The sequence below is a fragment of the Pogona vitticeps genome, chromosome 5, assembly GCF_051106095.1.
Source record: "Pogona vitticeps strain Pit_001003342236 chromosome 5, PviZW2.1, whole genome shotgun sequence".
Taxonomy (NCBI): Eukaryota; Metazoa; Chordata; class Lepidosauria; order Squamata; family Agamidae; genus Pogona; species Pogona vitticeps.
This window is the reverse complement of record NC_135787.1, coordinates 139,723,449-139,735,888: the sequence shown is the minus strand read 5'-3', so window position 1 is coordinate 139,735,888 and position 12,440 is coordinate 139,723,449. Positions and strand designations below refer to the sequence as shown.

General features: G+C 43.2%; 1 protein-coding gene across 3 annotated transcripts in view; it reads right to left on the bottom strand.

Annotated features, from left to right (window-relative positions):
- Positions 1-12,440, bottom strand: part of ARID2 (AT-rich interaction domain 2) — a 146,095-nt gene that overhangs the window by 29,573 nt on the left and 104,082 nt on the right. For all 3 annotated transcript variants that reach the window (XM_020795508.3, XM_078376880.1, XM_020795513.3), the window contains one exon: positions 4,293-7,183. In XM_020795508.3, the coding sequence (XP_020651167.3) occupies positions 4,293-7,183 (2,891 nt within the window). The remainder of the gene's footprint in view (positions 1-4,292; positions 7,184-12,440) is intronic.

Sequence of the window (12,440 nt, the reverse complement as noted above, 5' to 3'; positions counted from 1 at the left end):
GTTGTTGTAAGCTTTTTGGGCTGTTTGGCCGTGTTCTGGAGGTTTTTCTTCCTAATGTTTCGCCATCTTCAGAGGATGCTGGCCACAAAGACCGGCGAAACATTATGAAGACAAACCTCCAGAACATGGCCAAACAGTCCGAAAAACCTACAACCATAAACAGAATACATTAAGAAATACAAACATTGTTTCTTCCCCCATTCCTTTATCTCCACATTGCTTTGTACATTTGAACATTTTAAAATTATAACATTACTAAAGGTAGAATGCCTTTATATGATTTGTGCAACCCTCAATATAAATTGCATAATTTTTCAGTGACACACAAATAAACAAATCTTCAAAGAATGAAGGGAAGCAAAATACTTAAAGCTAGAAAGTAAACTTTAAGCACGTATCATAACATATAAGATATTCTGAAGAACAAAAAGGTAACATCTAGCCAACATGTTCTCACCAAAATCAAGACTTCAAGACTTAACATATTCTTAAATCTCACTGAAATTGATGGGACATAAAAGACAAAAAATTTGGCTGGCTCAACTGCACTCACCGTTGTTTTATTTATTTATTTTATTAGATTCATACACTGCCCATCTAGACAGATGGATTTAATTAACTTATTTTCCCTTTTAAAAGGAAAGGAAAGCATATATACTGTATTTTTCCGTGTATAAAACAACATTTTTTCCTTAAATAATTAGACGAAAAATTGAGGGTCGGTTTATACCTGGAAGGCAGCCGCTTTTCGCTGCCTTTTGCAAAGCCATGGGGCTTAACAAAAAGGAAGGGAAGGCTCCCTTCGGGTAAAGCAGTCATGAAAGGGCTGCATGATCACAGCCCTTTGATCCTGAAGCCCTTCCACAGCTGCATTACCCACTTCCTAAACTCTCAGGGCTCGATACTGTCCCCCATGCTGTTTAACATCTACATGAAAGCGTGGGAGAGGTCATCAGGAGGTTTGGGCTGAGGAGTCAGCAGTATGCTGATGACACTCAGCTCTACCTCTCATTTTCCACCAACCCAGAAGAGGCGGTTTCTGTGCTGAACTCATGTCTGGACCAGATAATGGACTGGATGAGGGTTAATAAATTGAAACTCAATCCAGACACGACGGAAGTGCTGTTAGTGGGTGCTTTGCTGGACAGGTTGGAGAGCCATTTCCCTGCCCTGAATAGAGTTACACTCCCCCTAAGGGACAGGGTCCGCAGCCTGGGGATGCTCCTGGACCCCAGTCTAACTCTGGAAGCCCAGGTGGACTCGGTGGCCAGGGGCGCCTTCCTCCAGCTGCGGAAACTATACCAGCTATGGCCCTACCTGGACGAGCGGAGTCTCATGACAGTTACACATGCACTGGTAACATCCCGTATAGATTATTGCAATGTGCTCTACGTGGGGCTGCCTTTGAAGATGGTCCAGTGACTGCAACTGGTCCAAAATCGAGTGGCGCGGCTGGTGAGTGGTGTGGCCGCCAGGGAACATATCAAGCCGATTCTGTATAAGTTACATTGGCTACCAGTTGCTGCCCGGGCCCAATTCAAACTGCCTGTTTTGACATATAAAGCCCTAAACGGCTTGGGCCTTGGATACCTGAAGGACCGCCTCCTTCCATATGAGCCTACCCAGCAGTTAAGATCTAGCCAGGAAGCCCTTTTGAAAGAGCTGTCCCTTAAGGAGGTAAGAGGGACAGCTTGTAGGCAAAGGGCCTTTTCAGTACCTGCCCCCAGACTATGGAATGCTCTCCCGACTGAGATTCATCTGGCGCCGATGCTGATGACATTTCAGTGCCAGGTCAAAACCTTCCTGTTCCAGAAGGCTTTTAATTGAAATAACATCAACTTTGGGTCCTGATGGCAATTTTTAGATTGTATTTTAATTGTGTTTTAATTGTTTTATCTTTTATTGTATTTTAATTGTTTTTTAATTGTGAGCCGCCCAGAGAGCTTTGGGTAGAGTGGGCGGCATATAAGTTGAATGAATGAATGAATGAATGAATGAATGAATGAATGAATGAATGAATGAATGAATGAATGAATGAATGAATGAACGAACGAACGAACGAACAAATAAATCAGCCATGAAAGGGCTTCAGGATCAGAGGGCTGCGATCGTGCAAACCTTTCAAGACTGCATTATCCACTTCCTAAGCCCTGCAGGGTTTAGGAAGTGGATAAAGCAGCCATAAAAGGGCTTCAGGATCAAAGGGCTGCTATCGTACAGCCCTTTCATTGCTGCTTTACCCAAAAGGAGCCTTCCCTTCCTTTTTGCTAAGCCCTGTGGCTTCACAAAAGGCAAGGAAAAGCAGCGGTCAAAGGGAAGGAAGGGGAAAGCAGGGGTCAAATTTTCTAATTGGTTAGAAAAGCGGGGTTGTCTTATAAACAGAAAAATACGGTGTGGCTTTCAGCTCTGCTCTCACCTGTCCGTCACAGCTGGGCAGGGGAACCTCAGCCAATGAGAGGACAGAGGGTGGCAGAAGTGGGAGTAGCTGGGTTATATAAGGTGTGTGATGTGTGAGAGGGATCAGATCAGTTTGGAAGATGAGTGACTAGAGAGATTGATAGAGAGTGAGAAAGAGCCTGTCAGTGAGGGAAAAGTCTGTGTGAGCTAGTGTCTGAGAAACAGTGATTGACTAATTGGTTTTATACCTGTCATTCACTCTTTTATTTTTGTACAATCAATAAACACTTTATTTGTTTTGAAGGAAACACTTGTCCTTTTTGATTTTAAGGATAGGTTGGTGGCAGCAGTTTTGGTGAGAGGTAGTGACCACTCTTGGAGGCCTGGATGGGTATAGGCTTGAGAGTGGCCCGCTACATACGGCAATTAAAGAAACTGAAAGAAACTACACTGCTCCTTCAAAGTATTCAACATTTATATATAACAGCTAGTTTTCCACAATTCCTAAATCTTCCCTAATTTTGCTGGACCTCTATTCTGACCATGGCCTCAAATTCCCCCTTTTTCCACTTCTTGTTTACCCCATTACACATTCTAAATATGAGTTTTTCTCAAGAATCAAATCTTCTACCAGATTTTGAAATGACTGCATATCACTGCTTGAAATCCCATTGCTCACTGCAGTAAGTTGCACCTAGAGTAGGCCCACAGAATCAGACAGGATTTGGTGAATCAACTCTTCTGTAAGTTCCATTGATTCAAGTGGACCTATTTTAGTTGTGACATAATTTAGCATAGTAGATAGCAACTACAGTAGGCCCATTTGAATCAATGGAACATAGAGGTGTTGATACATCAAATCCCCACTGAGTCAATCGGCGCACTCTAATGCAACTCAACAGGATTTCAGCCACTCTCTACATTTTTTTAAAGTCCATACATCCCACGGCAAGAAAAATTCTAACAGATTACGAACATTTGTAGACTATACCCTCTGTGTTATGTGAAATGTATTTTCTACAGATTATTCCTTCATTGTGAAGCAGGAAGGAAAAACAAAAGTCTCAGAATTGCAATATTTCTTCAGTACTGTGCCAATAAAATGAACATCTAAGAGAAAAGCCAACATTTTCCTGTGATAAATGTGAACCTACTGTCGTACGTAATTTTGTCACGTTTCTTATGACTATTAAAAGTTCACAATTTAAGCAATATTAACATCACATTCACAGCTTTAAGTGATACACCAAGTAATTCTCTAACAATCAGACATGTAGTAGGAGAAAACAGTACATATTAAAACTGATCAACAGATGCACAATTACTTCTGAAAAAGAACTGTCTTTATATATTTAATATTGGAATATCTAGCCTGTATCAATAAACTTGCATTTTCTGAAATAATTTTTACAAAGAAAAATAAATCAAAATATCTCTTAGTTACATGTTTCCTGTTTTTTTTTCATACAAAATTCCACAATGCCTATGTAAAGTACATACAGTATGCTACGCAAAGAAGACAACAATTGCAAATGGAAACATTAAGATGTAACATCTAGCCCTGAATGTGACACATTCAGGACCAAATCTCTCATAAATTGTTAAATGCAAGTAAGTATCCTCCGGTTTTGAGAATAAGATAGCAGTTAAAGTAAATACATTGCCTTATCTTCTATGTAGTCAAATTACATCTTGATATAGTGTCATTTTTTTCAATCAATGCAACTGTAGTCTATTGCTCAAACACAGAACAAACAATATCACAAAGAAGCTTTTATAGCATTTCAAAATCAACATGTAGAATAATGCAAAAGCTGAATATTTACAGCTCTATATAAACACTTTAAATAAAATTTAGTAGCCAATATAAGTAAATAAGATAGCACTGAACCTACCTGTGTCACCATACTTTGCATGTATGGTGTCGGATGCTGTTGCTGTTGTTGCTGCTGCTGCTTTTGCTGAGCAGCACTTTCTATTGCTACTTTTGCTACAGTACTTGGATCTGCTCCAGCTGGCACAGCAACCATAGTTGCACTGCAGCCAGCCTTGTTAGGGTCACTGATTGTAACAATTCTAACTCCTACTTTATTTGGGATTCCTGGAACAGTTTCCCTATCATTATCCTCTGCTGGCCTCTTTACAGTTTTGCATTCTGCGGTGCCATTCGTTGACCGAACGTCAGATGACAGGGTGGCCAGGGACCCACGAGGTCCTGAGTGCGAAACTGCTATGATTTGATGCCCCTGTATAACAGAGGCAGTTGACTGTGGCGAGACAACTACACTTGGGCGTTGCTGAGGCACATCTGAATTCAAACTTGAAGCTAGAGGTCCATTGGGTACATCCGCATTGGTACCACTATGTTGAGGGGGTAACAGTTTTGAAGCCTCTTGTGAACTGCTTACAACAGATGTAGTACCCAAACCTAATACAGGCCCATTGGAAAATCTTTCTCCTTGATCACCTTTGGCAGCATCTTGTTGTGTGGCATCTAAATTCCCTTGTTCTGCTGGAGAAATTTCACCATTTCCTACATGATTGGAAGTTTTGTGATTTGGAATGTTTTTGCTTAAATGGGAACCATCACCTTTTTCAAAGTCACAGATTCCATTAACGAGGGGCTTCCTCAAATCACTTTTAATTTCCTGCATGTCTGGTTGTTCAAAGTTCTGCTTTCCAAGAGCTCCGTTCTCACCAAAGTCTAATGATGGTCCATTACTGACCTGCGAGAACTGATTGGCCTCATTCTGAGTTTTCCCTGAGTTAGCTGGAGGTAGACTGGAATCATGCTTTCTTCCATTTAGAAGACTTCCCACCTGCATTTCAGTTTCCTTTGCATCGCCATTGCTGGTGTTTGCAGCTCCCCTTCGACAAGAAGGGTTCTCCATGACCTCAATTTTGCGTTCATGAATATGTAAACCTGTTGCCTCCTTTGCCTCTTCTTCCTTTTGGCAAATAATTTTATCTCCTTTGAATGGGGGAGCAGTAGCAGAACATGTTGATTGTCCCGCTAGAGGTGCCTGGGTTGGTGGAAGCGCTTGCACCTGAAGCCCAACTCCTCCTTGTGTCCCACTCATGGTAATTCCAGCTGGAGCAATGATCTGAGCGGCATTTCCCTGACTTACAGTTGCAGTAGCAAAACTAGTATTTGGCACAACTGTTATGGTAACTTGATTGCCAGAAGTCCCTTGGAAAATGGTTGCTGGACTATTTGAGATCAACTGGCCTGGCAATATTTGTAAATTAGAAATGGGAACTGTTTGTACTGTTCCTTGAGGCTGGATTGCACTCTGGACCAACTGAACATTTTGCTGTCCAACTAACAGTGGCTGAGCTGAAGATTGCCCTTGAACTCCAAAACTGGTTGCCTGGTTGTTAGCCATCTGATAAACCACCTGAGGGCTCGGAGCTCTGGCATTATTTGGAGGAGGAATCTGTGGTGCTGGGAGAATAAGTTTGCCACCCGGAGTTGAAGGGCCTCGTTTTGGAAGCAACAGCTGCTTGATGAGACTGGATTCACTAGAGGGTGGTTGGCCTACTCCAGGGTTACTTGGCTGGGACTGAACTTGCATCTGTATTTGTTGCTGCTGTTGGACTTGTATCTGGGGCTGGGATGGTGCTGGTGAATGCTGCTGTTGTTGCTGCCTCTTTACGGAAAGCATCTGGCTTACAGTGGGAGGGGGGCCTTGTGTTGGAGAGGGGAGAGATGGAGATGATATTACTGTAGGAACTTGGTTATTTGAAATTGGTCCAGGAGATGGGGAGGATGTTGGAGTTAGGCTTGGCTGCCCACCCAACTGGACAGGCTGACCAGCTGGGAGTGAAGCTGGATTTGTAAGAACAATTTGGTGGATGGCTGGTGCGTATGTCGGACCTTGCTGAGCTGGTTGGCTTACAATCACAACACTTTGCTGAGGTGGTGGAGGTGGCTGCTGTGGCTGCTGCTGAGACTGTTGCATGGGTTGTTGTACCACTGTTGTGGGAACTTGCTGAGAAGGCAAAGGCTTTGGTGCAATGTTCTGAAACCCTACCCTAGATGTTGGTGGATTTTGGACACCAGCAATTGTAACCACTTGGCCAGCTGCAACTTGGAAACTCTGAACTGTAGTAGCAGAAACTATGTTGGATGCTGAAGTTGTGACATACTGCTGAGGTGCTATGATGACTGTGTCTTGCTGCTGGTTACCAGCTGTGGACTGCTGAGATGATGATTGTACTGGCTGTGATGATGTGGTAATGAGCTGCTGACCCTGGGAGACTGATGAAGTGCATGCTGGTATATTCTGTACTCTGCCAAATATATGACCCTGAGGGACAGCTTGTTGAATTACTGTAACAGGAGTGCCTGAGGGTATTTGTCCGGGTACCACTGCATGTAAAGGGGATTGCTGAATTACAGGTTGATGAAGCAAAGTCTGAGAGCTGACAACAGTAACAGATGGTTGTGGTCCTGCACTACTAGGATTTTGATTTGACGTTTGTACCCCACCTCCTACAGCAATAGTTACAGGAACTGTAGACTGGGGGACAGTGCTTTGTATTACTGTAGCCTTTACTACTTCACAAGAGATTGGAGCTTTATTCTGTATGACAGTCATAGGAGCATTTTGTTGGTGGTGACTGTGAACTGAAGGGTTTTGCGGTATCCTGGAAACAGTCTGCACCACTGTAGGTGCGCCCTGAATGGGAAAGGACATTTGTGTTGCAGTTACAGTTGAGGACTGATTGGTGACAGATGTCCTCTGGAAATGGTTTCCTGCACTTGGCGAACCATGTAGGAGTCCTGTTTACCAAAACAAACAAACAAACAAGCTGAAAGTAGGAGCATTATAATTAATTGCAAATAACATTTCAAGTAGAATTGTTATTTATAGAAATGGATAACTCAGTTGTTGAATTATCCTTCAAGAAACCTTTGATCATACATTTTGTTGCTGCTGTTGGAGAGAGTTTCTCAGGCAAATATCTTTAACTGAAACACTGTTCATGCCTTTCTCACCCACATCTTATTTATTTAAGGACCATAACTGCTATGACTGATCCCAAGTGAATATCCTGCTATGACTGATCCCAAGAGAATATCCATTCAGATAATTAAGCAGTGGTTTTATGACATCATTGGCAGCTTGTATCTTATAAAATGAAAGATAGGGCTTTATGTATATTAGATGGCAAAATCAGTTAACTAACACTGAATTCAGGAGAAGTTAAATATAATTTAAAAAAGAAAACACCAAACAAAGCAGTTTTCAAACCTAATGAAATACTGGCTGAAATCCTGTTGCTTTGTTATACACGCAGAAGGAAAATGTCATGGCATTCAGACATTTCTAGCCTGCAGTTAATGAGTTGCTGCTGGGATTCTTAGGGGTATACACACCTACTGTTTAGACACACACCCAAAAATCCAGAGGGACTCATTACCTATTAGTTAGAAGTGACTGAATGTCATGCTATTTTCCTTCTGGATGTATAACAAAGCACCAGGCTTTCAGCCCCTGCATTTAACTACACTGATTGTTAGGACCAGGACCAGCTCCCAGAAAGATGTATCTATAGGCCAAGTCACACCTAGGTCAGTGATGGAGAACATTTTTGAGTCTGAGTGCTCAAACTGCAGCACAAAACCAACAACTGTCCTCCAGCCGCACAACCTCCAGCGCCTGCCCGGGACACTCCCTGCTCTGCTTCCGGCTGCAATCCTTAAAGGCGCAGGGGGCAGGAGCCGGATGTTTCCATGCCTGGCATCCGGGTGTGTGTGTCCGTGTTTGTGGTGGCGGCAGCTGTTGCCATCTTGGCTTTCCCTCCCTTCCCAAGAGTTCTTCCTGAAATCCAGGATCGGAGGATGGGTAAGTATTTCTTGATGGTGACTTATAGCTCATGTGCCCATAGATAGGGCTCTGTGTGCCAGCTGTGGCATGCGTGCCATAGGTTTGCTATTGCTGCCTTAGGCCATCATGTTTAAAGCAAAGCACACTCCAACCTTTGCCACTGGGGCAACATTGTAAGGGTTACCTGGAGTCTGAACTTCTTGTCTGCTATGAATATTATGGAAGGGAAAAGACCAAACTTAACTTCATTCATCAGCCAGGGGAAACAACACTCCAGGGAGCGTGTTTCTCATTTTCTTTACCCTGTGAGAAATATTTCTGCTCCAATGTTGCTTTTCTCTTTCCTATCCCCAAACCTTCCTCCCTCAAGTTCTATCATGTGTATTAGATCGGAGAGGGACTGTCTTGTCCAAAATGCCTACCAGTTATCAACAAAGTGATGAAAATGCTACATGTTAGTCTGTAGAAGCATATCAGACAAAACAAACAAACAAACAAAAAAGACAAAAACAAAAACATCAGAGCATTTTAAATATTAGTTGTTATATTTCAATGTAAGCTTTCATGGATCAAGCCTTTAAGGTGCCTCAATATTTTTGTTTTATTTTTATTTTATTTTTTGTTCTTTGTTTTTATTTTTGAGACTAGTGTTACTGTAATATTTGTATCTCATCCTTTAAAAATGTGCCGTGAATAAGCTGTCTTCTCTTACTTCCATGTAGAGTGCATTGTTTTCATTACTATACATCATGTGTGACAACATATGCCTATCTTGCACCCAACATCTACCTGCCTAACAAGTCCAGAAAGGATGGGTTGTTTACATGTAACTGTACTTCTTCAGGTGGTCATCTGTGAATTCACTTATAAAGGTCTTGCACCTATGCAGAGACAAACTGCGAACATTCCAAAAGTGATTAACTTCTGGTGGAAACCCTGTCTTCACCTCCAACACCCCCATGCTCTAATGCATCTCAGTGATGTCACCTCAGTTCTGAGTTTGCCACAAAAATGGCAGCAGAAATCAAACAGCAAGTTGCTGTGTTGTGAGTTCACAACCTGAAGAACCACAATAACCTGTAAACAACCTGTTCTTCTTTATGGTCTCTGTGACTCATACATGCAAGTGACAGAGTAGCTCACTTACAGCAGACAGGTTACTGTCAATTGAACATCAACATCAACTGAATACTGAAGAAGGAACTGCTCTTTTGAAGGTAGCATTGATGCATAAATGTCAAATTTATAATGTGAAAAGAATATAAACAACAAGTGACCATTTTGCTCCCTCACAAATGTCCAATAGAGGAATTCGTCAAAGAAACACTGTAGATACAGCTGTTGCTCTAGTGAAATAGCAAGCTTTGCTAACTGGTAAGTGAAGCTGGTAGCAGTCACAACCCACCTGGCAATTCTTTCAAAGGACACATAGATAATCGTTGTTTAGGGCCTGAGTAGCAAACAAATAAATGCTGAGTTCTTTGAGAATCAGGGGCCCTCTGCGTATAAAAAAATCAATGCTCTCCTGACATCTACAGTGTGGAAGATCAAATCCAAATGAAAAGTTGGAGACAAATATAAAATACAGTGGGGCCTTGACTTACGAATGGCCCTAGATGCGAACATTTCGGGTTACAAACCTGATCTCATCGCAAGTAGTACACCCTACTTGCGAATGCAGATCGGGTTACGAAGCCAAAAAGGCAGGGAGAAAGGGCGGGAAGTTCGAATTTCCTGCCCTTCCTCCCTGCCTTTCGAGCTTTCAAAAGGCTTCCTCCGACATCAGAGGAAGCCTTTTGAAACCTCCAAAGCCAAAAAGGCAGGGAGAAAGGGCAGGAAATTCGAATTTCCCGCCCTTTCTCCCTGCCTTTTTGGCTTCGGAGCCACCGAAGCTAACCCAGCACCGGGAGGCTAGAGCTGGTTGGGTGCTTGGCCGCTCGCCCCCGGCCGCGTGGAGGCAGCGGAGCACCAGCAGGCTTCGGACTGGCAAGTCCTTTTTTAAAAAAAACTTTCTGTATGGGTTTTGGAGGGTGGGTTTGGACTGGGGGGTTATGTTTCTGTGGTTTGTGTGTGTGTGTGCGCGCGTGTGTGTGTGTTTTGCAGTCCCAACGTGCGACTTGATCTTTTTATTTTTATTTTGGTATTTTTTTGAAATGCTGGAACGGATTAATTCCGTTCCCATGCATTTCAATGGGAAATGGTACTTCGACTTATGAACTTTCCGAGGTATGAACATCCTTCCAGAATGGATTAAGTTCGTAAGAAATAACTTTAGGCAGGAAGGAAACATCAGGTCTTAAAGCCACCTGAACTATGTGAAATATCAAGTACTGTAAGAGCATTCCACTTGAGGGGTCCATAACTCTCCTCACTTCTTAGTGAAAGAAACAGTTACCAGAAAGGCCATCTCCAGGGTAACTACATGGAGGTTATATGAGGCCACTGGTTCAAAAGGCCACAACGTTACCTTGGGTTTTGCAGAAAGTCTAGCGCAGGGGTCTCAAATACACGGCCCATGGGCCATTTGTGGCCCGCCGGACGATAGTTTGTGGCCCCCGCCTTGCCTGCCCCCCCCGAAGCACCCACACGTCCTCTGCTGTCAAGAGTTAAAAAAAGCCTTGCTTCACTCATCAGCTCTCCCCCAAGACAGCGCCTCTTGCACCCTCCGGCCGGAACTGCAGCCTGCCAGCCAGCCCGCCTGTCTGTATGTTGTGCCCTCCTCCCCCCGGCTATGCGGTCGCCAGCGCTCCCTCCCTTCTCCACTTCTTCGTCCTGCTGGTGGTGGTGGTGCTAGTGGTAGTGAAGAAGGAGCCAGAGGGGGTCGTGGCCAGTGACGAGGGCTCACATGCCCCTCCTTCTCCTCCTCGGAGCCCCAGCCAGGCTAAGGAAACTCCTGGGCAGCTTCCTTGGGCTCTTGCTCCGCCTCACCCAGACTCTGTCTCCAGCAGCCCCCAGGTAAATTGAGTTTGAGACCCCTGGTCTAGCATCTTTTAAAATTTTTATAATACTTTCACCAATGAATGAGCAAATAATGATGGTTGTAATAAGTTAACTTGCCTTAAACTTTTCTATACAAAAACATAAATTGTTAGGGAAGGAGACTTTCTCTTCTTCTGACCATAATTCACAGACACATCCCATTTTCCTTATACAGTAAGACATACTAAGGATGAAGACTTACAGGACACTCCTATTTCCTTAACTGAATCTGATAAGATCAATGCAAACTGATTCTCCAAGCTGTTAAATGATGGGACGTTAGGTCTAGATAAAAAAACTCTGACTCCACTGTCTGGAAAGTAGTCCAAGACCTACTGGGATTCTGAATAAACCTCTGTAAGACTGATGCAGAAGAGCAGCAATCCATGGTTGCCAGCGCTACCACTGGGTTATATTACTCTGGAATTATCCATATATAGTTTTGATATTAATTCTGTGTAAACAGAAAAATCAAAGAAGGTCCTTGTACCCCAAAAGGAAAAACCCTCCACTGATTCCGTCCCTGCTCTGTTGAACTCCCTGAAATGTTCTGAAATGAGATGCGTGCACTACCCCTGGGTGGCCCCACTGACATACTAGCTGAGAAAAGGCTGTACCTCAGAGTTCCCATTTGGGCTAATCCTGTTTCTGTCTACTTACAGAATTTTCTAGAGTATTCATGGTCCCTACCACATTAACTGCTGTTGGTAGAATATGCTGCTAAATTATACAGTGGGGTCTTGACTTAAGAACCTAATCCGTATTGGAAGGCGGTTCTCAAGTCAAAAAGTCTGTAAGTCAAGTCTCCATTGACCTACAGTGCATTGAAAACCGATTAATCCTGTAACAGGCTGTTTTTGTTCCATTTTGGTTTTTTTTCTGGTCTGTAAGTCAAATCTCAGTCTGCAAGTCAAACCTAAATTTTGCGGCCAGAGAAGTCTGTAACTCAAAAAGTCTGTAAGTCAAGCCGTCTGTAAGTCAAGGGTCCACTGTAGAATGATTAGATTGGAAAGGGCCTATAAGGCCATCAAATCCAACCTCCTGCTGAATGCAGGAATCCAAATCAAAGAAGATCTAACAGATGGTTGTACAGTGTTGGAGCACTCACCACCTCCCAAGGCAATTGGTTCCATCGTCATACTGCTCTAACAATTAAGAGGTTTTTCCTGATATTCAGCTGAAATCTAGCTTCCTGTAACTTGAGGTCATTAATATGTGTTCTGCACACCG